Source organism: Cetorhinus maximus, chromosome 4, assembly GCF_964194155.1.
Source record: "Cetorhinus maximus chromosome 4, sCetMax3.hap1.1, whole genome shotgun sequence".
NCBI classification, from domain to species: Eukaryota; Metazoa; Chordata; class Chondrichthyes; order Lamniformes; family Cetorhinidae; genus Cetorhinus; species Cetorhinus maximus.
Window position 1 is genome coordinate 154,671,973 of NC_135882.1, and position 27,830 is coordinate 154,699,802.

General features: G+C 45.6%; 1 protein-coding gene across 1 annotated transcript in view; it reads left to right on the plus strand.

Annotated features, from left to right (window-relative positions):
* trpn1 (transient receptor potential cation channel, subfamily N, member 1) overlaps positions 1 to 27,830 on the plus strand; it is a 331,698-nt gene that overhangs the window by 46,189 nt on the left and 257,679 nt on the right. The window contains exon 3 of the mRNA XM_078540988.1: positions 5,487 to 5,585. Coding sequence (XP_078397114.1) covers positions 5,487 to 5,585 — 99 coding nt within the window. The remainder of the gene's footprint in view (positions 1 to 5,486; positions 5,586 to 27,830) is intronic.

A 27,830-nucleotide genomic window follows, 5' to 3' on the forward strand; every position in this document is an offset into this window, starting at 1 on the left:
CCATTATTTTTTTGTTTTATTAGTGCAATGGAATTCACATTCTAACATTCTAATAAGAAAGCAACTTCCTGCCCTCTGTATCCTTATTGTTTCAGATTTACTGTCTGAGCTGAATGTGCCTTTGCCCAGCTTCACATTTTCAACCTCCTTCAGTTGTATTTCAACCCATATCCATCAGTCCTTTCATGATCCGTTACCTATTTCTCTCTCCAACCCCTCTTATGATCTTCCCCACAAGGCCTCCGATCACAGCCCCCACCCTCCCCGGAGGTCTCCAATTCCATGCTCCCAGGTTTCTAAACTGCCCCACACATCCTGGCACCAGCTTCCCTGCGCAGCCTACTACCCCACTCTCCAGAGGCCTCCAACCCCCACCGATGGTGCCTCCAATCTCTTCCCCAGCCTATGATACCACCAGGCCTCTAATTCAACTCCCCTCACCTCCTGAGGCCTCCTATTCCCTTCCCCCCCACCTCCCACCCCCAGAACCTCACCATGCTGAGCCCTCTGGCATCCTTCACCTGCTGAAATTCCCCTGATTGATCCCTCTCCCCACCAACCCCCCCTCAATCGCTCCCCTCTTCTCTTCAAGCTCTTCCACCTCAGTTGACCCTTGGGATCGAATCATTCCCCACTCCACCTGTGGTCAACTCCCAGGGTCAACACTATCCCCACCAATCAACCCCAGTCTGACTGCGTTCCCCTACCGGTGAGATAACCTCCTCCCCCTACTCACCTTCATTATCTCCACAACCTCAGGCACAAACCCCACCATATTCTGCAGTCTTCACCGACCAGCTCCTGTCCAACTGGGACCAATGGGTGTCAATCCCACTTCTTCCAGGCAGGGAACTGATCAGTGATGTCATATGCACATTGTGGAGATAAAATGTGGGGAATCCTGACTTCTGGATTCCCCATACCTTACTGATCCAATGCTCTTGGCAGGTCAGATAAGTTAAAATCCAGGCCAAGCATCAGAATTTCATCAGAATTTTTATCCCTGTGTTAAAAATCCCCAACAAAACATTTCCATCCATGCTTTTAGTTACCTCTCCATTACTTCTTGTTATCCATTTTTCATTATGAAGCATTTTCTATGTTAAAGATGGGGAATAATTGAAAGTTACTATTTAAATAAACAGCTGTGCTAAAGAGATTGAATTTACATTATTCACAGAGGCATTACAAAAGCAGAAGTTAATAATAATCTGTTAACAATTCTTTCAGCGGGTGTAGGCAAACAGAGCAAGGTCTGAATTGCACGTCTCGTGTGCATACTAAGTTGGAGGGCCCGGAAGCAGACGTGAAATATACTCCCGCCCGCGATCAGCCCTTGAATGGAATTTCACGCTGGCTGCCCAATCAATGGATGGGCACTTATTATTATTATATATTATTTTTTATTATATTTCACTCCAGACATTTTATCCCGCCCTTGGATGAGGTACCGTTAAAAACGGGCTGCCCGTCTGCAGGTTTTGCCCACGCAACGAGCGCAAAATCGCACGGGCAACGTAAAATTGTGGACAACAGGGTGTTTAATGGCATTAATTGGCCCTTTAATTGTTGGCAGGCGTGGCTCCGACTCCCACGCGCGCCCGCCAACCTCAATATTGCTCGCGTGCGCGATGACATCGGGATGCACGCCTTACGTTATTTTGCACAATTTCACATGCATTCGGGTTGGGTGCCGCTCGTCCAATCAGAGTAAAATTCTGACCCGAGTGCCCTTCCGTGTAACAGCATTGACGATGTAACATAGGCCTAGATTTTGCTGTTGAAATGATGGGCCAGAATTTTTCCCTCGTCAGGCGGGCTCGGCGGGATGGGGGCCGGGGCGGTTGGGAAGCCAGCCGCTGCCCGCGATTGGCTCTGCACTGCAATTTCACATGGGCGGCTCAATTAAGGCCTGCCCTGCGTGGATCACGAGCAGCAGCGCTGAGCGCTACCTGTGCAGGTGGGGGGAACAGGGAGAGCCAGGCCTCGCGCGAAAGAGCGCTTCAGTCTCTCTGAGGCATGGAGCTGCCTCAGGGAGATTGAAGCGCTTTTCAAAGAAACTAATAAAGGCAATAAAAATTTAATGAAACATGTCCCCTCATGTGACTGTGGCACATGAGATGGGACATGTTTTTAATGTCAAAAGAAAGTTTTTATTTAATTTGCGTTAGTGTTAAGAAACCTCATCCCGCTTGTGGATGAGGTTTCCTAAAAAATGTAAAGGCCGCTTGGCCTTTTCGCCTGCCCGCTGACCGTTCAGTTGGACAGGCAACGTAAATTTGAAGTTAATTAGCTCATTAATGGTCTTAATAGGCCTTTCAATTATCGGCGGCCACACAGCCGGCTCCGGCGTGCGCCTGCCGAATGAAATATCGCGCGAGTGTGCGATTGTCCCAACGTCATCACGCGTGATATTACGTTTGTGCGTGTCGGGTGCACACCCACATGCCGAAGGTAAAATTCTGGCCATGGTGAAGCAAAGGGTATTTGTTATTTAAGGGTATTCGTTATTTAAGGGTAAATATTACAGCGGCTATGGGGCGAGGAGCAGATGTTAAATGCCAATATCTAAAATTTGTTGCCACTTGCTCGGTGGAAGCAGCATCTCAGGGGGAGGCAGTGGTGTAGTGCAGACACTAGACAAATAATCCAGAGGCCCAGGCTAATGCTTCGGAGACATGGGTTCAAATCCCACCATGGCAGCTGGTGGAATTTAAATTCAATTAATAAATCTGGAATTAAAAGCCAGTCTCAGTTCTAGTGACCATGAAACAGTTGTCGATTGTCATAAAAACCCATCTGGTTCACTAATGTCCTTTAGGGAAGGAAATCTGCTGTCCTTAGCTGGTCTGGCCTACATGTGACTCCAGGCCCACAGCAATGTGGCTGAAATGGCCTAACAAGCCATTCAGTTGTATCAAACCACTATGGAGTCAAAAAAGGAATCTTACTGGCTCACAATTGGAATGTGTTGAATGTGTGAAGCCGGTGTATTTGCACAGTAGATATAAACTAATCTCACCCCGTGAAGTCTTGTCATTTTACATTCCCTTTAACGATGTGGTAATTGTTAATTACTGCCAATCATTACTAGTGAGGAATCTCACTCCTTCATTAATTGTTAGATATTTTAAAAATGTTAAAATTTAAATTTAAATTCTGCTTTTACTTTTCTCTCTCTTTTCTCACCCTGACAATCCAATCTTTGTTTCCCCTAGCTCTCCTAGGGGGGATTTGATGGGGCCTGCAAGAATGGGAAACGTGGTGGATGGGATGACTTCTCCTTTCATTCTTTCATGGGATGTGGCTAGGCCAGCATTTATTTCCCAAATCTAATTGCCCTTGAAAAGGTTGTGAACCACTGCAGTCCGTGTGGTGTAGGTACATCCATAGTGCTGTTAGGAAGGTAGTTCCAGGATTTTGACCCAGCTACAGTGAAGGAACAGCGACATATTTCCAAGTCAGGATAGTGAGTGGCTTGGAGGAGGACTTCCAGGTGGTGGTGTTCCCACCTATCTGCTGCCCTTATCCTACTAGGAGGTAGTGGTTGTGAGTTTGGAAGGTGTTGTCTAAGGAGCTTCCGTGAGCTGCTGCAGTGCATCTTGTAGATGGTACACACTGCTACCACTGTGCATTGGTAGTGGAGGGAGTAAATGTTGAAGGTGGTGGATGGGGTGCCAATCAATGGGCTGCTTTGTTCTGGTTGGTGTCAAGCTTCTTGAGTGTTGTTGGAGCTGTACTCATCCAAGCAAGTGAGGGTATTCCATCACACTCCTGACTTGTGCCTTGTAGATGGTGGACAAGCTTTGGGGAGTCAGCAGGTGAGTTACTCACCGCAGGATTCCCAGCCTCTGACTTGCTCTTGTAGCCACATTATTTATGTGGCTAGTCCAGTTCAGTTTCTGGTCAATGGTTAACCCCAGGATGTTGATAGTGGGGGATTCAGTGATGGTAATGCCATTGAATGTGAAGGGGTGATGGTCAGATTCTCCCTTGTTGGAGATGGTCATTGCCTGGCACTTGTGTGGCGCAGATGTTACTTAATTAGGCAGGAGTTGAAAATTTGCTTTCTCGAGAGTGGGTTCAAATTTGGAGATTAACTCAGTGACACGTTTGTGTCAGTTTCCTACTGATAATGCATTTGCATCCCATGAATACTCATTATATTAAAACTTCTTAAACATTTTGTCCTACCTTCACGATAAAAGTCAGCAGCACATGAGAATCTCAGGGCACCTGGTTCATGTTTGTTTAAAGGTGGTATGCAACATTTGGCTTTGTGCAGTTGTGTCTGAGGTCAGCGGTTTTCCTCGTTGAACTCTGTGGCTAAAGAGAGGGGAGCAGGGGGAGAATGCCAGCTTGCAAGGAGGCTTGGGAAAGGGTGAGTCAGCGGTGGGAGTCGGTTGATGTGGAGTGGGGTCGGGGGCTTGAAGGAGTGGAAGAGGGATCCAAGGCATGACAGAGGGTGGGGTCGGGAATTGGAGGAGTGAAATGAGAAGAGCCTGGCATCCTGTGTGTGGTGGAGGGTGGTGGGAACAGTCAGTCATGGTAAGAAAATGAGGGGCCTAAAGGTGGTGTCAGTACTTTCCGCATGTGGGTCCCTCTCAGGGTGTTAGCTGGCAGAGTCCTTATAGTCCTTTGAGTTTATCTACAACATTTTAATTATCACCACTGAGAGTGACCTCAGACAATGTCCTTTTCAATGAAGAGTGGACGTGTAAACACAACATTGCCTCATCCATAATAAAGAAAGGTCCCTAAACTCTGTCAGTGCCTCCCAGCCATGAGGCATGCCAACACATTTAGCTCTCAGACTAAGCTGGGCTGAACAAATAACGATGATGCACACATGAATATTGTGAAACCGAAGTGATGTGAAATATGTATAAGTGAAATTTAAATTTTAAAAAATACCCATGCCATCTTTGTGCTCTCAGTAAGCCTTATGTCAAGGGCAATGGAGTTGGGCAGGAAAGTTTTGACCGTGATGCAGAGCCCCCACTGTTTGACCAGGAGGCTCTTTTATATCCTGCCTGTAGCTGTTGCATTGTCAGCTGACGGTGGGTTTCACCACTGAGAAGCTTCCCCTGCTGCGTGATCACATGTGCCTCCCATGCACGCCGCTGGAACTTTAAATGTTGACAGTAATCACATGGGACATGGCAAAAAGCGAGGGGAAGTGACGCCCACTTCCTGTTCCGCCATCAGCAGCCAAATTCCGCCCCTTATTTTTCTTTTGGTACCTGACTTGACATTGAGTTCATGCACTCCTATTAGACAATTCCTTCTCAGTCTCAGGTTGGTTCATTTCTTAATTCTTCAATTGGACTGGTTGAGGGGATTCCCCCATTAGTTGCCCCTTTTCACTCAGCATCTGCTGCTACGTTGTCAGCTCGAAAATCGAGCAGCAGGTGTCCTAGCAGAAGAGATTCTGGCCTGGTTTTCACAACCCTGATTGTAACGTGCTTTTCATTCCCATGTTTCAGGATGGAAGGACTGCCCTGCACATTGCTGCAGCACATTCGAAGGATGAAATTGTTCGACTGCTGTTGGCTAAGAGGTTGGACCCTAATCTGACGGGAGGGGTATGGATACAGTTATTTTACAGACAGTGTGCAATGCTTATTTGCCTAAGATTACTTAACAACACTTAGGAAAAAGATTAAAGTGTACACGGTGTACCAATGTGGCATTTATTAGGTGCCAGTGAAGCAAATCAAAGTGTCATCTGGTAAGAGTGCACTGAATGAAAATCAAATGATAAGTCCTGTTGATCGAATGTGCTGACTCATTCCGCTCCTGGCGGTTGTCTTTGTGGGAAGCTGAAAGTTGAAACAATAGCAAAAGGGCAGAAGATTCATTGTGATTACGACAGGGATCCTTCACCTTTTCTTAACTACAAAGTAAATACCAATTCAGTCCAAGCTGACGATGGTGGTAATTCCTACACTTTGTAAAATCTTTATGCAGAGGTGCCCAAAGAATAAAAAGGAGTTTCAGAAACCGACAGAATCACGTAGGAACATAGGAGCAAGAGTAGGCCTTCGGGCCTGCTCCGCCATTCAATAAGATTATGGCTGACCTGGTTGTGGTCTCAGCTCCATATTCCTGTTTGCCTCCCATAACCCTTGATTCCCTTGCCTAACAAAAATCTGTCTAACTCTGTCTTCACTACTTTCTGGAGAAGAGAATCCCACACACCAATGACCCTTTGGGTGAAAATGTTTCTCCTCATGTCTGCCTTAAAAGAAACACATCTTATTTTTAACTATGTCCCCTCAATTTAGTCACCCGCACAAGAGGAGCAAACTACAATAACACAGAAGAAGATCTAATTAGCTTACTTGTAAGATCGTTATTTTAACCTGGTTGACTTAAGATTTATCTCCGATAATAACATTTTTATATTTTGAAACAAAAAGATCCAAAAATGGATTGGCATGTAAATGAAGTGACCAGAATAACTACTTTGCCAAACCCCAGAATAGTTGCAGCACAGAAAGAGGCCATTGGACCTGTCGTGTCTGTTCTGACCCTCTGACGAGTTCCACTCCCCCACCTTCTCCTCGTAGGCTTGCACGATCTTCCTTTTCAGATAATAATTCAAATACGTTTCGAATGCCTCAATTGAACCTGCCTCCACCACACTTTAAGGCAGTGCATTCTTGCTGCATGAAAACATTTTTCCTCATGTCAGCATTGCTTCTTTTGCCAGTTATCTTAAATCGTGTCCTCTTGCTCTTGATTCTTCCACAAAAGGGAACAGGTTCTCCTATTTACTCTGTCCAGACCCCTTCTGATTTTGAATGACACTATCAAATTAACCTCCCCTTCTCCAAGGAGAATAGTCCCAACTTCTCCAATCTATCTACGTAACCAAAGTTCCTCATCCGTGCAGTTCCCTGAGAGAGGCGGCAGACCTGCGATCAAAGAAGCAACCTGGAGCAGAAGAGTATAAATCGGGACTGGGGTTTGAGGCCTACACCACTTACCTAGGAGTCAGAGAGGCAGCGGACCTGCAAGGAAGTAACCCAGAGTGAGAGTATAAATCGGGACTGAGGCTTGAGGCCTACACCACTTACCTGAGAGTCAGAGAGGCGGTGGGACTTCGAGGAAGCAACCCAGAGCGGGAGAGTATAAACCGGGACCGAGACTTGAGGCCTACACTACTTACCTGGGAATCAGAGAGGTGGCGGGACCAGTCAGCTGCTTGGAACTGGCCCACGCTGAATTCAAAAGGAGAGTGAGAGAAAACTAATAGTGCCATCACAGGAAAACTGAAGTTTATTGGTTGTTAGGGGCTGTCTTTAAATTGTTATAAAAAGAAGCACATTATTCTTTTAGAAAGTAGCTATACTTGGATTTAAGTGCAAAACACCAGGAATAAGGGAAAGTCAGGGCCAGTATAATAAAGTAGTATAAATAACCAAAGTAAAATAAAGTTAAGACATGGCAGGGCAGTTTGGTCGAGTGGAATGTGTGTCCTGTAATATGTGGGAAGTCATGGACGCTACCAGTGTCCTAGATGACCACATATGCAGGAAGTGCATATGCTGACAGCTGCAGAACCTTGAGCTCCGGGTTCAGAGCTCGAGTGGTGGCTGGAGTCACTGTGGCACGTCCGCAAGGCTGACAGCTATGTTGATAGCACGTTCAGAGGGGTGGTCACACCGCAGCTTAGGAACCTGGAGGCAGAAAGGGAATGGGTGACCGCCAGGCAGTCCAAGAGAATCAGGCAGGGAATGCTGGACATACAAACATATGTATGAACATACGAATTAGGAGCAGGAGTAGGTCACTCGGCCCCTCGAGCCTGCTCTGCCGTTCAAAAAGATCATGGCTGATCTGAATGTAACCTCACCCCCACATTACTGCCTTTTACCCCCAATCCTTTAATCAAGAATCTATCTAGCGCTGCCTTAAAAAATTCAAAGACTCTGCTTCCACTGTCTTTTGAGGAAGAGAGTTCCAAAGACTCAAAACCCTTTGAGAGAAACAAATTCTCCTCATCTCTGCCTGAAATCCCCTGCAGTCCTGCTCAAAAATCTATTTTCCATTTTGGAAGCTGGTGAGGACGCTGGTTCCCATGAGGAGTGCAGTCAGAGCCAAGTTTGTGGCACCACGAGTGGTTCGGCTGTACATGAGGGGAGGAAGAAGAAAGGAAGAGTAATAGTGATAGGGGATTCATTAGTTAGGGGAACAGACAAGTGTTTCTGCGGCCGTAGACGTGACTCCAGGATAGTATGTTGCCTTTCTGGTGCCAGGGTCAAGGATGTCATCAAGCAGCTGCAGGTCATTCTTCTGGGGGAGGGTGATCAGCCAGAGGTCGTGGTCCACATTGGTACCAATGACTTAGGTAGGAAGGGGAATATGGTCCTGCGATCAGAATTTAGGGAGCGAGGTAGAAAATTAGCAAGCAGGACCTCTAATGTAGTAATCTCCAGATTACTCCCAGTGTCATGTGCAAGTAAGTACAGGAATAGGAGGATAAAGCAGATGAATGCATGGCTGGAAAGATGGTGCGGAGGGAGGGCTTCAGATTCCTAGGACACTGGGACTGGCTCTGGGGAAGATGGCAGCTGTACAAGCCAGACGGGTTGCACCTGAACAGAACTGGGACTGAGTTCCTTGCGGGTCGTTTTGCCAGTGCTTTTGGTGGGTGTTGGAGGGCTTTAAACTAACTCGGCTGGGGTGAGGGAACCAGGAGAGAATATCTGAGAGCGATACCAAGGTGCACAATATACTGGGAGAGACAGATGGCACAAGTATAGAGAATAGTAAGTTCATAGGTGCAGTCAGAGTAAGGGAGAATGTCATGAAGTCTAAATCAGGGTTACTGTGCATGTATGTGAATGTACGGAGTATCGTAAATAAGATTGGGGAGTTACAAGGGCAGATTGCAATATGAGAATGTGATGTTGTGGCTATAACAGAGACCTGGCTTAAGGAAGGGCAGACTGGGTGTTAAACATTCCTGGTTCAGGAAGTGTTCAGAAAAACTAGGGCAGGAGGAAAAGGTGGCTGTATTGTGTTTTTTTCATTCATGGGATGTGGGCATTGCTGTCTAGGCCAGCATTTATTACCCACCCCAAATTGCCATTGCTGTGGGTCTGGAATCACATGTAGGCCAGCAGATTTTCTGCGCCTCATAAAGGACACTAGTGAACCAGATGGGTTTTACAACAATGGTTCTATGATGATCATCATCATCAGTCTTTTAATTCCATATTTTTATTGAATTTAAGTTCCACTATCTACCATAGTGGGATTTGAATCCAGGTCCCCATAGCAATACCTTGGGTCTCTGGATTACTAGTCAGTGACAATACCACTATTTCACCACCTCCCTTTAAGAGATGGTTGCAATATTGGAGAAAGAGGATGTCCCAGAGGGATCAAAGACAGAATCAATTTGGCTAGAGCTAAGGAACAAAAAGGATGCAATTACATTGCTTGGTGTAGCCTATAGACCACCAATTAGTGGGAAGGATGTAGAGGATCAAATCTGCAGGGAAATTACAGAGAGATGCAGACATTATAGAGTAGTTATAATGGGTGACTTTAATTACCCGAATGTAGACTGGACAGAGAGGGGCAAGAATTCCTAGATTAGAGTTCAGGAGAATTTTCGACAGCAGTATGCGTCCAGTCCAACAATAAAGGATGCACTGTTGGACCTGGTTCTTGGAAATGAGGTGGGCCAAGTAGATCAAGGCCAGAATTTTACATGCTGCGGGCGGGCAGGCGTGAGCAGCACTCTGAAGAGCGCCCACCGACAATTAAGCTCATTAACGGCCCAATTGTGAGCGATTTTCGTGGCCCGTCCAACCTTACGGTTGGTGGATGGGCCAAATGGACAGGTGGCCTTTACACTTTTGATGAAACCTCTTCCAAAGGCGGGATGAAATCTCTGTTAGGATATAAAATAAAAAGAAATATCTGGGGATAGTTTTTTTGATGAGGTGTTTTCAGATACTTGATTGTGCTGCATGGACATTTTTTGTAGCATTTTTGTGCTTTCTTTTACTATTTGGAGATCTGCAGATCCCTGAGGCATCTGTCTGCCTTCAGGCAGCTCAGTGGAAGCGCTTATCAGCACTTGCGGTGGTGCCTGCCCTCTTCCCGCCCCCAGCTAGCGTCAAATTGTGGTCAGGGGTCGATCACCGTTGGGGGATCATTTCCCCTCCACTCCCGGGCCTGCCGACTGCGCACGCCCAACGAGCACAAAATTCAGGCCCAAGTGTCAGTGGGAGTACATTTAGGAGACAATGATCATTGTATCGTAAGGTTTAGGATGACATTAGAAAAGGACAATGTGCAATCCAGACTAAGAATAATTAACTGGGGGAGAGTCGACTTCAATGGAGCAAGAACGGAGCTGGGTCAGTTAGACTGGAACCAAAGGTTGGCTTGAAAAACTGTATCTGAACAATGGGCTACCTTCACAGAAGAAATGGTTCGGGCACAGTCAAGGTATATTCCCTCAAAAGGGAAAGGTAGGGCAAACAAATCCAGAGGTCGCTGGGTGAAAAAGGAGATAGAAGTTAAGGTAAAGAAGAAAAAGTGCACTTTTGACAGATGTCAGGTAGAAAATACAGTTGAGAACCAAGCAGGATACAGAAGGTTCAGAGGGGAGGTGAAAAGGCAAATAAGAGAAACAAAGAGGAGTTATGAGAGAAGACTGGTAGCCGATATAAAGGGGAATGCCAATGTCTTCTGTCAGCACACAAATAGTAAGAGGGTGATAAAAGGAGGAATAGGGCTGATTAGGGACCAAAAAGGGGATTTACACATGGAGGCAGGGGGCATGGCTGAGATATTAAATGAATACTTTGCACCTGTCTTTACCAAGGATGCAGATGCTACCAAGGCCACGGTAACAGAGGAGGAAACTGTCACTAGAAGGGCTCAAAATTGAAAAGGAGGAAGTGTTGGATAAACTGTTGGTACTTAAAGTTGACAAGGGACCAGGACCAGATGAGATGCATCCAAGGATATTGAAGGAAGTAAGAGTGGAAATTGCAGGGGCACTGACCTTAATCCTTCCGTCTTCCCTAGACTCAGGGGAGGTGGCAGAGGACTGGAGAATTGCAAACATTGTTCAAAAACGGTTGTAAGGATAAACCCAACAATTACAGACCAGTCAGTTTAACTTCAAGTGGTAAGGAAGCTTCTAGAAACAATTATTCGGGATAGAAGTAATAGTCACATGGAAAAACGTGGATTGATTAGGAAGAGCCAGCATGGATTTCTAATGGGAAAATTGTGTTTAAGTAACTTGCTGGAGTTTTTTGAGGAGGTAACAAAGAGGGTTCTTGAGGGTAATGCTGTTGATGTGGTGTACATGGACTTTCAAAAGGCGTTTTGTTTGTGCGTGTAAAATAAACTACCCCGCTTATTTTACCTTATCTTGAGCTTTCTGTGGGGATATTAATAGAGGATTGAATAGCTCCAAAATGGAAGTGTTGGGGAAAATTCGCCACCACTTATAAAGGGGGAAATCAAAAATCAAAAAGCACCTTTCTGCTTACAGACGGATAGTGAGTGGAGAAATCAGCGCTGTTTAAGTTAACTCCCCTCCTGTCCGTAACAACACCAAGGTCTAGGTCATGAAGGAGACAGGAAAATTTATAACAGGGATTAAGGAAATGGCAGAGAAACTAAACAAATACTTTGGGCTGAATAATATGCTCCAAAAATGGGAGTGTTCCGTACACACGCCAACATTTTATCGGGCGGGTTGCATTCCCAACGTCATCACGCCAGGTCCAGATAATATGGCTGGTGGGTGTGGCCAAAAATGGGGAGCCTGTCTGCGTTATTCAAATTTAATTAAAGTGGATATTTAAGCTCGTTAATGAGGCATTGACCTGAATATTACATAGGCCGGGATTTTCCGGCCCCAACACCAGCGGGCATTGTCACGGACGCCTGCAACAATGCCCACTGGTGTTCAGGGCCTGAAGATCCCGCCCATTGTGTTATCAATAAAACGCCTGCGGTGTCAGTTTCACGCCAGGCAGGGTTCCTGTTTTTTTTATGAGCAGGTTTGTCAGGACGGGTTTAAAGGCTTCAGCTGGGCCCTGAGTTTCAGCTTAGCAGTTCAGAGTGCTGTTACTGCTGGAAGTGCTTCATGCAAGAAGCAGAGTTTGCATTTAAAACTTATCATAATTAGAGGCCTTATTCCTCCTGCTGAGAGATCCATTTAGACCTTGTCCATCATGCTAGGCTTTGAACTAGCCAAAAAAATGAGGATTGTGGTCTCTGTGGGAGACACAGCCTCCAGTAAAGAGGAGAGGAGGAGGAGAGTGAGAGCAAGGAGTCCAGATCGGGAGGTTTAAGATGCACTGGTGGTGCGTGAGGTGCCAGAGTTGCACTAGATCCAGAGTATGATAAAGTCGTTATACATCCTCAGTGGAGGTGTGGAAGGACTTATGCAGCTCCTCAAGTATGCAGAGACTGAGCGATCTACAGATGCCTGAAACACAATGCAAGAGGAGGCTCAGGCTCTCAAGAGCCACAGTCACATCATCCTGTGACATGCTGGCAGGGGACATATCCTCCAACTGCGTTTGGGGTTACCCGATGTCTGCAGATCTGAAGGTCACTGTCGCGCCAATTTCTTCATGACAGGATCCTTTCAGGTAGCATGTGGAGACCTCAGTGGCATAATGCAGCCTGGTGCACACCTCAGCATGATTGCTGTGCCATTGCCTGTATGCACATCACCATAAAGCCTCCTGCTGGACAGCCCTGCCCCTTTATTATCAGGAAGGGCTTCCACTCATTGTACATCCAGCTGGCCTGTGATCATCATCGACGGATCATGCAGGAATGCACCAGGTACCTGGGCAGCAGCCACGATTCCTTCATTTTGCAAAACTCACAGGCGCCAGGCTTATACAGTGGTCCTGATGCCCTGGATGAATGGCTTCTAGGTGACAAGGGTTATCCATTGAAGAGATGGCTCATGGCGCAAGTGAGGGGCCCCAGAACAGAAGCAGTGATGAGATACAATGACAGCCACAGGGAAGCACCAGGACCATTGTCGAGCAGACCATCGGCTTATTGAAAATGCAGTTCATGTGCCTTGACAGATCAGGAAGGGCAGTGCAGTACGCCGCATCATGTGTGTCCTTCATGGTCGTGGTGTGCTGCACCCTCCATAACCCTCACTATCGAAAGAAGGAATGCCCTTGAAGACATGCCAGATAGGGGCAATTCATCTGAGGATGGGCGCAAGGATGAGGTGAGAGAACATGCGATGCTCAGGTGGAAGCCCCTGGCCATAAGCGCATGGATGGCCGTGATGTCAGGGGTCCTTTGGTAAGGCAGAGGTTTCAATTGTTTCAAAAGTCCTGGCCTCAGGGATGAGTGGGCACTATGTGTCCAAACCTTTTTCCATGTACTAAGTGAAACTCATGTCACCGTCCTGTCAACACACTTACCCTGGCCAAATATTGACACTCAGAAGCACCCTGCCTTGCATCAAACTATTAAAGCTATTGTCTATTCCCTGCAAGCAGTTCCACAGCCACAACATACTATAAAAAACACCTGCGTGTGGGACAATGAGGCCAGGGTTTATTTACAGATTAATTATAGCACTTAACGTTCACAGCCACAAGGAACGTACCCATGTGACCCACGTGGTGGCTACTTTGGAGTATTTTTGATGCGTTTACGAGTGCTCTGAGGCAGTGCTCCTCCCACCTTGCAGCTTCACTGGAGAGAGGTTGCCGATCTGCTACCGACCTCCCTTGCCCTGGATGACTTTGGCGGGTGTCCTCAGTGCAGCCTTGAGTGGCCTGCCATGTTAGGAGACTCCTGCTGAGAGGCAGGAGGATCTCCTGTCACCGGGGCACTGCACGAGGACTGTGTCAATGGTGGACAGACCATAAGTACATAAGACCATAAGACATAGGAGCAGAAATTAGGCCATTCTGCCCATCAAGCCTGCTCCACCATTCAATCATGGCTGATAGGTTTCTCAACCCCATTCTCCCACCTTCTCCCCGTAGCCTTTGATCCCCTTACCAATTAAGAACCTATCTATCTCGGTCTTAAATACACTCAATGACCTGGCCTCCACAGCCTTCTGTGGCAATGAATTCCATAGATTCACCACTCTCTGGCTAAAGAAGTTTCTCCTCATCTCTGTTCTAAAAGGTCTTCCTTCTGAGGCTGTGCCCTCGGGTCCTAGTCTCCCCTACTAATGGAAACATCTTCCCACGTCCACTCTATCCAGGCCTTTCAGTATTCTGTAAGTTTCAATCAGATCCCCCCTCATCCTTCTAAACTCCATCGATTATAGACCCAGAGTCCTCAAACGTTCCTCATATGTTCAGCCTTTCATTCCTGGGATCGTTCTCGTGAACCTCCTCTGGACCCTCTCCAGGGCCAGAACATCCTTCCTGAGATACGGGGCCCAAAATTGCTCACAATATTCTAAATGTGGTCTGACCAGAGCCTTATAAAGCCTCAGTTAAATCACTGCCCTATGATACTCTTAATGTTTTAATGGTGATCTGCTCTGTCCCAGTCAATTGGATTGAAAAAAATCATAAATCGGTATTATGCCAGTTTATAGTTAGGAGATGGAGTCCAGGAACAGGAAATGGCTGTTAAATCCATTAAGCCTTTTGGTCTTGACAGGCCAAATACTCCAATCATTCTTTCATCATATCCTTTCCTCTCACAGAACACACCCTGTTGACTCTTGACCTGATTCAAACTGTTTGCTTCAATGAGCAAGAAAATTTCCACTATACTTTGATCTTCCTATTTTTAACTTCCTTTGAAGGATGAAAACAATTTGGGTATGATGCTAGAGGGGTAAGAAGTTAATTAGTTATTTGTCGCTGAGTACCAAGTCTCTGTATTGCTCTTGTGGCCATTGTGTCAATATGGCTGGTCCACTTAAGCCAGGATGGTGGTGCCACTGAGGGGTGGGGTAGGGGGTGGAGATGATTGGAGATGGTTGTTATCTGACACTTCTGTGGCACAAATGTTAGCAGGCTGTTTATCAGTGTCGAAGTTGTTCGGGTCTTGCTGTAGACTGGCGTAGGCTCCTTCATTGCTGGGGGAGTTGTGAATGGAGCAACCGTAAGAGCATCACTGCATGGCCCCACTCCTCACAGAATAAGAGAGGGAAGGTCATTGATGAAGCTACTGAAAATGGTTAGGCCAAGCATGACAGCCGTAAGAATTCCAACAGTGATATCCTGGGATAAAAGCTGGAAACGCTGACAACACTCAGCAGGTCTGGCAGCATTGCTCGAGAGAGAAACAGAGCTAACGTTTTGAGTCCGTAAGACTTTTCTTCAGACTCTTTAGTGATATCCTGGGATTGCAACCATTAACTTCTAAGCACCACATTCAATTTTCTATGTGTTTAAATTTATCTGCATTGTACCTCACTTGTCCAGATACTGGTAACTGGCCCAGTTACCTGAAAATTCTAAATGCTTCTGAATCTGGTTGGATTGGTGCTCATTATTTGTTCTCCCTCCCTTTTGTTCTGTTAATGTCTGCTGACTAAGAGATTTCATTCACTGTGTTTTAATTCAAATTGCATCATCACATTAGTTGCAACTGATAGCTAAGTTACAAATCCCTAGGACAGCACTAGGCTGGATTTCATGCAGCCTGTCACAGCAGGAACCATAGAGGCTGGGCCTAGTTAATTGTAAGGGAGACCCTGCATCAGATTCCTGGGGCTGGGAAAACGTCCCACGATTAAGTCGGAAGGCAGAGGGGCTGACACGGGATCCCTGGCCGGAGGCGGCGACATGTCAATTAGGCTCATTAATGAGCCAGTTGACACCCATTATCCCTGAGGCTACCGCAATTTAGTGGTAGCTCAGGGGTTAAATGGAGACTGCACAGGATCTCCTATGCCCTTGGGCTAAGACTGCTTGACAAAATCTGAGTGGGGGGGGGGGGGGGGGGACCTAGCATCAGGCAGGCGTGGGGGGGGGTCGGCCGCTGGCAGCTACCGCTCCTGCCCCCGTCTCCCACCAACACCTCCACCACCACCCCCCCCACACCCTCTCTCCCCATGGCCTCATTCCCCACATTCCCCACTCTGCCTTCACTCATTTGTGGCCTGTGATCCCTCCACGATCCTGGGCCTCAGCTGGGTCCAGTGCCTCCAGCAGCCACCACTCCTGCTGGTGCTGATGGCAACGACGAGCCTCTGATTGGCCAGCAGCTCTCGGTGGGCAGGACCTTTGCCGCCGGCGGGGCCTCAGTCGCGGGGAAGGCCTGACTGCAATCAATTAAATGCCTGAAGGGGTCGCCCATTTAAGACAGAGATGAGGAGAAATTTTTTCTCCCAGAGGGTCATGAGTCTTTGAAACTCTCTTCCTCGAAAGGCGGTGGAAGCAGAGTCTTTGAATATTTTTAAGACAGAGCTAGATAGATTCTTGAGAAGCGAAGTGGGGGTGTGGATGCAAGGTTATTTGGGTAGGCGGGAATGTGGAGCTGAGGTGACAATCAGATCAGCCATGATCTTACTGAATGGCGGAAAAGGCTCAAGGGGCCAAGTGGCTTACTCCTGCTCCTAGTTCATAGTCCGTATGAAGGGCACTTGATTCCATTGGTCCACCCCACAGAACTGACAGGGGTTCTTCCCAGTCCTCTGACCAGTGGGTGAGACCTCATCAGCCCAACAAAATCACGGCAATTCATGGGCCTTTAGAAGTGCATTGGAGCAGTTGCTATGAATGCGGGTGAAATGTCTGAAATAGCTCATGAAAATTATAGTGCAGCCTTTTGGGAGTTAACTTTATTGGCATCAAGAAAGCTAAATTTTTTTTAAAATCCTGGAGTTTAGTAATTTTATTTTTTACTGTACAAAATGAGGAATGTACACAATGTTTATATATAACTGTTGTAGTATAGTATTCTGTGACCTTGTAAACGAAGCAGAACTTTGATAGTTTTTAATTCTCTTAACTATGCTTGCAAGGAAGGAACTATTCTTGCCTGCTGCAGTTCCATTGCATTCTAATTCAGTCTTTTCCTCATTAACTTGTGGTAAAATGCCACACATTGCAATCGCTGGCCTACAAAAATGTCTGTAAATCTTGTGCAACCAGTAAATGCTAAAGGTTTGCTTTCTGATTTACGATGTTTTGCTGCAGATTAGCATTGAATGTGTCTGCGTGTTACAAGAGATGCCCAGTTCCAATGAGATGACCATTATTTATCTGCCCAGTGCTGCTGTACAATTGGATCAGCACAGCGAGCACTGAGCTACTTCAAAATACAGGCATCTGTTTCTTCAACATTGAGGGTGTTTTTCCTATTGTTCATTTAGCAGCTGGCCTCCTTTGCTTTTCAGATCTGCAGGCTGTCTTTTCCTTCTAATTTTGTCCCCCTTCTTCATGCGCAGTACAATTCTGTGGATTTTGGCCCATTTCCAACTCCCCGTCCAAAGTGACCATTTGTCATTGCCAAGCCTTGACCATGATTTCTCAGCAGGTTATTCAGCCATATACATGTCACGGGAACATTAAATCTAGCTTGGGTACACTGAGCAGGCTGTCAATTCAACTGCGAACACCTCACTCATTAGCTGAGTGAGCTAGAGTGGAAGAGGGTGTATCGAGCCTTTATCACAATTCACCCAGTAAGCAGGGTGCAAGAGGGGAAAGAGAAAAGTTCATAGTATGATTAAAATGGAAAGGCTGTAATGAAGAGAGAGAAAGATTGAAGGCTAGGGGTGAAAGAATGACCTCACTTTGCACATGAGAAATGCATTCTTGTGTCCTGTGGGAGTGTGAGAGGAGTGCTGGAAGAGCCTCTCAAGCATGGATTCAAATGAACAACATGGAATTTGGGAGAGTTAAAAACCGGTAAAGGTAGTTAAGGTGCTGTATGATGTCATAAACAAACCAAAGTTGAATTCAAGCTGTTACTGTTACATCATAAGCTCCATTTTAACTGTGAATGTCCAGTTGGTATTTCACTTGTGGTGTACAATACAAGATCCATGTATATGTAGACCGAAGGCTTGCAGTTTTATGTACTAAAGCTCCAAGTTATCTTTTATTCTGACAGTTGAGCAGAGATAAACTCAGCTCACCATATCTATATGTGGACTCTTAGCAACAATAAAGAGTGAGGAACCTTAACTCCAGTAAAAGATAATCAACTGTGTGTTCATTCCATCGCATGAAAATAGAGTGCTGCATGAAATACCTCAGAGCCTGACATTCAAGAACAGTGTGAAGCTGATTTGTTGAGGGATAAAAAAATGAACACAAGTTCACAAATGGTTTTCCTTTCCTTTCTGCTCGCCGGCAGCAGCTCTCAACCCTGCTTGGCGTGTAACTGTAGAGTTAAGAGATCAGAACTGGGGCCTACACAGGATCTGACTCTGAGCTGCAGGACATTTAAGCAACATTGGCACGAGGGGTTGCCTAAATGTTCTCTGAATTTAGCCCTTTGATCATTCACTGGAGCTTTGAGTCTCATGACTTCTCCGATAGATGGAATTTGGTAACTGGATGGAATCAAATTGATTCAGTTGGTTGACCAGCAAGCCAATGGATTTCTGATTAAGTTGCTGCAAAAACCTCCATTAACAACAAAATCTGCTCAAGGCCTGTTAATTTAATGATGGGAGGCGGTTGTAAGTGCATCTCTTTATAAGCGGTCCCATAATATTTTATTTTGGAAGTTATTTTTGGAAAGACGTCCTGTGATCGAGGAGTTGTTCCCATTTTATTAAAGATGTTTTCAGCCTTAGAATCCAATGCTGAATGTTTCCTAGTGACAGTTACCATGGAAATGGAACGCCCTGTGGGTGACAGCAAACAATCCAGGCATCTGTCTGCTTGTTGAGCATGTATTCCGACTTAAGAAGATAGCACTACTGATTAGTCAAGAGTGACACGATGATTTGCAGCGGGTAAATAACAGAGTGGAATTAAACCAGTGACGACTATATATTTTTGTCAAGAGGAAAATGCAACAATCATGGAAATATGTGCTGAATGCAGGGGACATTAGTGCTGCTTTGCATTTTCCAGCTGTTCGCAAAATTCCTGTTTTAATGGGAATAACATTTTGTGGACATGCTTCTTAAGTTCTTAGTAATGAGCTTCAAGGAAAGATACAGCAGTTTCCCACTGAGAGAATTGAAAACAACCTAGACTTGCATATGCTCATCAGCAGAGCAGGAGTTAGTTAGACAAAGGGGCCACTAATATGTCAAAGGAGCGTTGCAGCATTGGCAAAATGAATAATCAGGCATTCAGGAGATTTTCAAGGACCCGGCCCTCCTATTTGTTACAGAGACATACAAAATACAACACAGAAAGGTATGAGCTGAGACCTGCACTTTCTAGTTTCTCCGAGGAAGGCAGTACAAACAATTTGACTCCACTTCAATCTGCATCTGCCCCTGGAATGAACTATCCCTCTTTTCAAAATCCAAACTAGTCTAGTCTTTGTCCCTCCATTTGGTGCAATATGTATGCAGCCATTGATTGGTTCAGCCATTCCCTATCCTAAATGCCATTATCCCTAGTAAAAGTTTTACTCTTTCCCTCTCTGATGATTTCACTTGGTATGACCCCTGCCCTCCACTGCCTCAATTTCGAGGGCTACCGACTAGAGAGCATCTGTTGCACAATTAATTTAGCCATTCATCGCCAAATCTGTCTGGACCACATTGTGCACTCTCAGTCCTGGGTCTCCTCTGCTCACCACTCCATTGTCATCCGGAAAGCCAAGATAAGCCCTAGCATATTTTCATCATACAACCCACCTCCGTAAAGTTCTTTCCTCAACTTCACCTCCAACAAGCCACAGTCATTTACAGCGCAGAAATAGACCTGGTTCTCACTTGAAGAATTCGCCTGACATACATCATACACCCTTTTTGTGGTTTCATCATTTTCTCTATCTCCCTCATCATCCAAGAAACCCTATTTTTGATTTCCCTCTCTTTCAACTTTATTGTAATGTACTTAGCTTATACCTGAAACATCTCTCCCTTAAAGTACATTCATTGTTTCATTAAGTACCAGCAGGTTATTTATTTCTTTGCATTTTCGAAGATTTTGAGCATTTTCTTATTCATGGGATGTGTGCTTCACTGGCTGGGCCAGCATTTATTGCCCATCCCTTGTCGCCCTTGAGAAGGTAGTGGTGAGTTGCCTTCTTGAACCGCTGTAGTCCATGTGGCGTAGGTATACCACAGTGCTGTTAGGAAGGAAGTTCCAGGATTTTGACCCTGTGACAGTGAAGGAACAGCAATATAATTCCGAGTTAGGATGGTGAGTGACTTGGAGGGGAACTTCCAGGTGGTGGTGTTCCCATCTATCTGCTGCCCTTGTCCTTCTAGATGGTAGTGGTCATGGGTTTGCAAGGTGTTGTCTAAGGAGCCTTGGTGAATTCCTGCAGTGCATCTTGTAGATGGTGCACACTGCTGCTACCGTGCGTCGGTGGTGGAGGGAGTGAATGTTTGTGGTGCCAATCAAGCAGGCTGCTTTGTCCTGGATGGTGTCAAGCTTCTTGTGGGAGCTGGACTCATCCAGGCAACTAGAGAATATTACATCACACTCCTGACTTATGCCTTGTAGATGGCGGACAGGCTTTGGGCTGTCAGGAGGTGAGTTATTCACCGCAGGATTCCTAACCTATGACCTGCTCTTGTAGCCACAGTATTTATATGGCTAGTCCAGTTCGGTTTCTGGTCAATGGTAACCCCCAGGATGTTGATAGTGGGAGATTCAGTGATGGTAATGCCATTGAATGTCATGGGCCGATAGTTAGATTTTCTCTTGCTGGAGATGGTCATTGGAGATGGACATTGCCTGGCACTTGTGTGGCGCGAATGTTACTTGCCACTTGTCAACCAAAGACTGGATATTGTCCAGGGCTTGCTGCATTGGACTGCTTCAGTGTCTGAGGAGTTGCATATGGTGCTGAACATTGTGCAATCGTCAGTGAACATCCCCATTTCTGACCTTATGATGGAAGGAAGGTCATTGGTGAAGCAGCTGAAGATGGTTGGGCCGAGGACACTACCCTGAGGAACCCCTGCAGTGATGCCCTGGAGATGACTGACCTCCAACAACCACAACCATCTTCCTTTGTGCTAGGTATGACTCCAACCAGCCGAGAGTTTTCCCCCTGATTCCCATTGACTCCAATTTTGCTAGGGCTCCTCGATGCCACACTCTGTCAAATGCTGCCTTGATGCCAAGGGCAGTCACTCTCACCTCACCTCGGGAGCTCATCTCTTTTGTCCATGTTTGAACCAAGGCTGTAATGAGGTCAGGAGCTGAGTGGCCCTGGCGGAACCCAAACTGGGCGTCAGTGAGCAGGTTATTGCTAAGCAAGTGCCGCTGGATAGCACTGTTGACGATCCCTTCCATTACTTTTCTGATGATCAAGAGTAGATGGGGTGGTAATTGGCCAGGTTTTGTCCTGCTTTTTGTGTACAGGACATACCTGGGCAGTTTTCTGCATAGCCGGGTAGATGCCAGTGTTGTAGCTGTACTGGAACAGCTTGGCTCGGGGTGCGGCAGGTTCTGGAGCAAAAGTCTTCAGTGCTATTGCCGGAATATTATCATGGCCCATAGCTTTTGCAGTATCCAGTGCCTTCAGCCATTTCTTGATATCACGTGGAGTGAAGACTGGCAGCTGTGATGCGAGGGATGTTGAGATGGACTCCACTCAGTGCTTCTGGTTGAAGATCGTAGTAAATGCTTCAGCCTTACCTTTTGCACTGATGTGCTGGGCTCCCGCATCATTGAGAATGGGGATATTTGTGGAGCCTCTCCTCCAGTGAGTTGTTTAATTGTCCACCACCATTCACGACTGGATGTGGCAGGACTGCAGAGCTTAGATCTGATCCGTTGGTTGTGGGATTGCTTAGCCTTGACTATCACTCGCTGCTTATGCTGTTTGGCACGCAAGTAGTCCTGTGCTGTAGCTTCACAACTCATTTTTAGGTATACCTGGTGTTGCTCCTGGCATGCTCCCTGATTGAACCAGGGTCAATCCCCTGGCTTGATAGTAATGGTAGGATTTGGGATATGCCAGGCCATGAGGTTACAGATTGTGTTCGAGTACAATTCTGCTGCTGCCCCACAGTGCCTCATGAATGCCTAGTGCTAGATCTGTTTGAAATCAATCCCATTTAAGCATGGTGGTAGTGCCACACAACACATTAGAGGTATCCTCAATGTAAAGGCAGGACTTTGTCTCCACAACGACTGAGCAGTGGTCACTCCTACCAATACTATCGTGGACAGGTGCATCTGCATCAGGCAGGTTGATGAGGATGAGGTCAAGTATGTTTTTCCCTCTTGTTGTCTCCCTCACCACCTGCCACAGATCCAGTCTAGCAGCAATGTTCTTTAGGACTTGGCCAGCAATGGTGCTACTGAGCCACTCTTGGTGATGGACATTGAAGTCCCCCACCCAAGTACATTCTGTGCCCTCGCCACTCTCAGTGCTTCCTCTAAGTGGTGTTCAACATAGAGGAGCACTGAAGCATCAGCTGAGTTGGGGCAGGGGGGTGGGGTAGTAGGAGGAGGAGGTATGTGGTAATGAGCAGGAGGTTTCCTTGCTCAAGTTTGACCTCATGTCATGAGACTTCATGGGGTCCAGAGTCAATGTTGAAGACCCCCAGGGCACCTCCCTCCTGACTGTCCTGCTCCCTCCTGACTGTCCTGCCATGGGATATTATCTGTCAGATACAATTCCATGAGGATGACTATGTCAGACTGTTGCTTGATTAGTCTGTGAGACAGCTCTCCCAATTTCAACACTCACCCCCAGACATTAGTGAGGAGGACTTTGCAGGGTTGTCAGGGCTTTGTTTTCTGTTGTCATTGCTGTGGTTTGCTAGGCCATTTCAGAGTCAACCACATTACTGGTAATTTCCTATTTTACAGCAATTGACAATGGTTTCATGGTCACCATTAGACTTTTAGTTCCAGATTTTTATTGAAGCTGCCATGGCAGGAATTGAACCCATATCCCCAGACCATTACCCTGGGTCTTTGGATTACTAGTCCAGCGACAATACCACTATGCCATCACCTCCCTACCGCCATCACTGCCCTCTGCTACATCCTCCCAACCCCACTATCCCTTTTTCTACCAGGCACCTTTCTCTAGCTTCTTTCATCTATTCTCACCCCTTCCAGACTCATCCAATTTAAGAGACTTATCTCCTGCTCTCTTGGCTCCAAACCCATTGAACCATTGGTCACCTTACTTCTCCTGTCCCTCCATGCTAGCTGACATTGATACAGTACTGAGGTACTGTCCTCTCTCTTTAAAAAACACTTTAATAACCTATCTCCTCAAAAGGCTCAACCTTAATGCCTCTTTCTTTTAAACTATTACCCCCCCCCCCCCCATCCCCAATGTTGTCTTGGGACTTGGAGGTTCATGCACATATATTGTTCAATTGTCATGAGCAGCACTGAAAGTAATCAAAATGGATAATGAAATGCTGGCCCTTATACTTAGGGCACTAGGATATAAGGGGGTAAAAGTCATGCTCCAACTATTTAAAGCCCTGCTTCGATCACAGCTGGAGTACTGTGGGCAGTGGGCAGCACACTTTTGGAAGCATATACTTTAGGAAGAATATATGGGCAGTGTAGATTTACCAGAATTATACCTGGACTCCAAGGGATAAGCTAGGAGGAGTTGTATTCCCTAACATTTAAAAAGTTAGGGGCTGATTTAATCAAAGTTTTCAGGATGTTAAGGAGAACAAGTAGGATAGTCAGAGAGGAACTATTTCTGATGTTTATGGAGTCTCGGACTAGGGGTCAATAGTCCACAAATTAGAGTCTGATCTTTCAGACGTGAAATTAGGAAACATTTGGACACACAAAAGTTGGTAGAAATTTAGAACACTCTTCTGCAAATGGCAACTGATGTTAGATCAATTGTTAATTTCAACATAGAGGAGGTTGCTAGATCTTTGTTAGCCAAAGGTATTAAGAATATGGGACAAAGGTGAGTATATGGAATTAGAACAAAGAACAACTATGGTTTCATTGAATGAGGGGACAAATGTGAGGGACCAAATGGCCTACTCCTGTTCCTATGTTCCTAGCCTCCTACAAGATACCTTGTTGAACACCTTCTGTAAATCTTAGACTCCACAACTCCTGTAATCCCCATATTTATGAAATCAACCATTTCTTCGAAGAAACTCTATTCAATTTGTCAAATGAGACTTATCTTTAAAAGTTCCACACTGCCTGCTCTTAACTCAATGCATATCTATATTCTCACTAATTATGACATAAGTGTTTTCCCACATTAGGCTTAACTTCTCTAGCACAGATACAGCAAACCTCTTCTGTAGGTTTAATAAGTATTATAAATGATAGTTTATTGTCACTGCCCTACCTAATGCACATACCAAGGAAGAGAAACACACAGTGAAAAAGCATTTTGTTCTCCAGTCTCCAGTATTAGTTGTTTTAATTCATAATAAATTAACAGTTGTATCCATAAGATAACAAACATAATCCCCATAGCATTCAGATAGATCTCTTCAATGGCAGTAAGATGTTAATTACGTAGATCATTAATTCTGTGATCCAGGTTCCACATAAAATTTTTCTTCTGGAGCCTAGTGATTGGCAACAGTCTATCTCCATCCTTTCTTCTTATGCTTTTTGTGAGGTTTCACCTTTGTTAGAGACCTACGTTGGACATTTTTCGGGGACGTGTGTCTGTTGGCTTTTCCTTTCTTGCCCCGTTTATTGTGCCACTGACGGCAGCTACTATAGGTTGTATATGTTTTTGACTTAGTCATGCCTCCGTTTGTGCTCAAGGCCCGCTTTAAAATGATGAGGATTCATTTCTATAAATATTTTGAGGTGTGTATTACATAGGAGGTGATGTGCACAGAAGTCATAATCATTTTGGGACATTTCTTGCCTTTTAAGGTACTGAAGTACATGTATATTATGATGTATTTCCTCTGGTATGAGATCACTGCTTTACAAAGCATTGTTCTATCACACACATTCCTTTTGTATTGTACATTATTGAGGGTATAGAAAACTGATTATAAAAAAAAATGTATTCTAATTCTTTATCACTTTATTAGATTTAAGAGATTTGCAGTGACAAATCTGTTTTAATTCAGGGGCTCACATTGTATTATCTCCCTAGCCCTGTTGAAGTGTGTTGACATTGATGCATCCAATTTTACTTCTTTGGTCTTTAACTGTGTTGACTTTAATCCATCTAATCATGCTCCTGTTACACTGTCTAACCTGATCTATCTAGTCTTACTTCCTTGCTTTCTCTAACCATGTTGAGTTTGATCCATCCAATCTTATTCCTAGGTCTTCTCTGAACCAATATCATTTCTAAAATAATAAATATCCTCTCCTCCTTCCCTCATATTTATGTTCATTAAGCCCTTGTTGGTAATAAACTCTGTCTTTATGTCACTGCATTGATGATACAAAAACCAAGGCTGACCTGACCTTGGTTTGAAATGCTGAATTCGTTGCAGCTCACAGAACAAAATATAAAATGATAAAATGACAAAAAGTTCCCCCCCTCCTCTACATGACAGTAAACATAGTTTTACTTGCTTTTCCTTGTGTCACTATCCACATCCACCTCCCATGCCCCAATCCCGCCTCCTTCTGTCTCTGCCCCTGGAAAAAGAATTGTCCCTCAATTCACTTCCAACTGCACTTTCAAAATCCCAACTCTCTAGCCTTTGGCTCTCCATTGGCCACAATGTTTCTGCAGCACCAGCACATCCTCACCTCTACCTTTGATGCCCCGATCTTCAATAAAACCATTTCCCTCTCTCTCTCACACCCTGGCCATTCTATTTGGTACATTCTCATCTCCATTCCCTTAAGTCTAAGGGACACAGAATTCAAAGGACATCCCGGACAACCGGTTTAGCCATCCAATGCCAGATCTGGCTGGACCACTTAAAACACCATCGGGCCCTGCTCTCTTCTGCTCACTATTCCAAGATCACACCCTGGTTTCTTTTCTCGACTGAAAAGAGTCTTCTCAAACCCCTTTCCCTTGTCTCCCCCAGCCTCACCTCCAAAAACAAGCACGAGGCGTTCATGGACTTCTTTGTCACCAAGATCAAGATCATCCAATCAGCTGCCTCTGCCATGTCCCTTTCTTCCAATAACCCACGGGTCCAATTCCTTTAACGATTCCCCATGTTCTGGCCCTGAGCTTCCATCTTCATGTAGTTTCTTTCCTATCTCTCCACATGTGCTCTCCGAGCTCATCTTTCCCATGAGACCTATCTCCTTTTCACTCGATTCTATTCTCACTAAACTGCTGATCACAGAACTTCCCTTCCTGGTCCCCATGTTAGCCAATATTGTAAATGGGTCTCTCACTTCAATGTGGTCCCTTTCTCCTTTAAATCTGCTGTCATCACGCACTCCTCAAAAAAACCAACACTTGACTCCACTGTCCTTGCAAACTACTGTCCCATCTCCAACCTCCCTTTACTCTCAAAATTCCTTGAACATGTTGTTGCCTCCAAAATCTATTCCCACTTTTCCCGGAACTCCATGTTTGAATCCCTCCAATCAGGTTCCCACCACTGACACAGTACTGAAACAGTTCTTATCAAAATGATAAATGACATCCTATATGTCTGGGACAAAGATGAACTTTCCCTTCTCCACCTGTCTGCAGCCTTTGACACAGTTGACCACACCATCCTTCTCCAACGCCTCTCTACCCTCGTCCAACTGGATGAGACTACCTCCACCTGGTTCCATTCTTATCTATCTAACTGTAGCTAGAGAATCACTTGCAATGGCTTCTCTTCCTGCTCCCGGACCTCTGGTTCTCCAAGGATCTGTCATTGGCCCCCTCCTATTTCTGATCTACATGCTGCCCCTCTGCAACACCATCAGAAGGCACAGTGTTAGCTTTCACATGTACACTGACAACACCCAGCTCTACCTCACCACCACCTCTCTCAACTCCATCACTGTTACTAAATTATCACACTGCTTGTCCAACATCGAGTACTGGATGAGCAGGATTTTCTCCTATTAAATATTGGGAGAATGAAGTCATTGCTTTTGGTCCCCATACCAGACTTTGTTCACTAGCTACTGACTCCATGAAAGCTCGTCTGTTCACAAGCTTGGTGTCACATTTGATTCTGAGATGAGATTCCGACCTCATATTCATGCCATCACTAACGCTGTCTATTTCCACCTCTGTAACAGCGCCCTGTCTTAGCTCATCTTTTGCTGAAACCCTCATTCATGCCTTTTTTACTGCTAGACTCAGCTATTCCAATATGCTCCTAGCTGGTCTTCCACATACCCTCTGTAAACTTGAGGCCATTCAAAACTCTGCTGCCTGTGTCTTAACACACAGCAGGTCCCATTCCTCTATCACCTCTGTGCTCATTGACCTATGCTGGCTCCCAGTCAAGCAACACCTTGGGTTTAAAATTCTCACCCTTATTTTCAGAACCCTTCATGGCCTCCTCCCTCCAAATCTCTGTAATCTCCTCCAGCCCCCACAACCCTCCAAGATATCTTTGCTCCTCTACTACTGCTGCATCTTGTGCATCCCCAATTTTAATTGCTCCACCATTGGCTGTGCCTTCAATCACCTAGGCCCCAAGCCTGGAATTCCCTTCTGACACCTCTCCACCTTTCTACCTCTCTATCCTCCTTGAAGAAGGTCCTTTAAAACCTACCTCTTTGACCAAGCTTTTGGTCATCTGACCTAATATCTCCTCTTGTGGCTCACTGTCATACAGTGTTTTATAACACTTCTGTGAAGTGCCTTGGAACATTTTATTG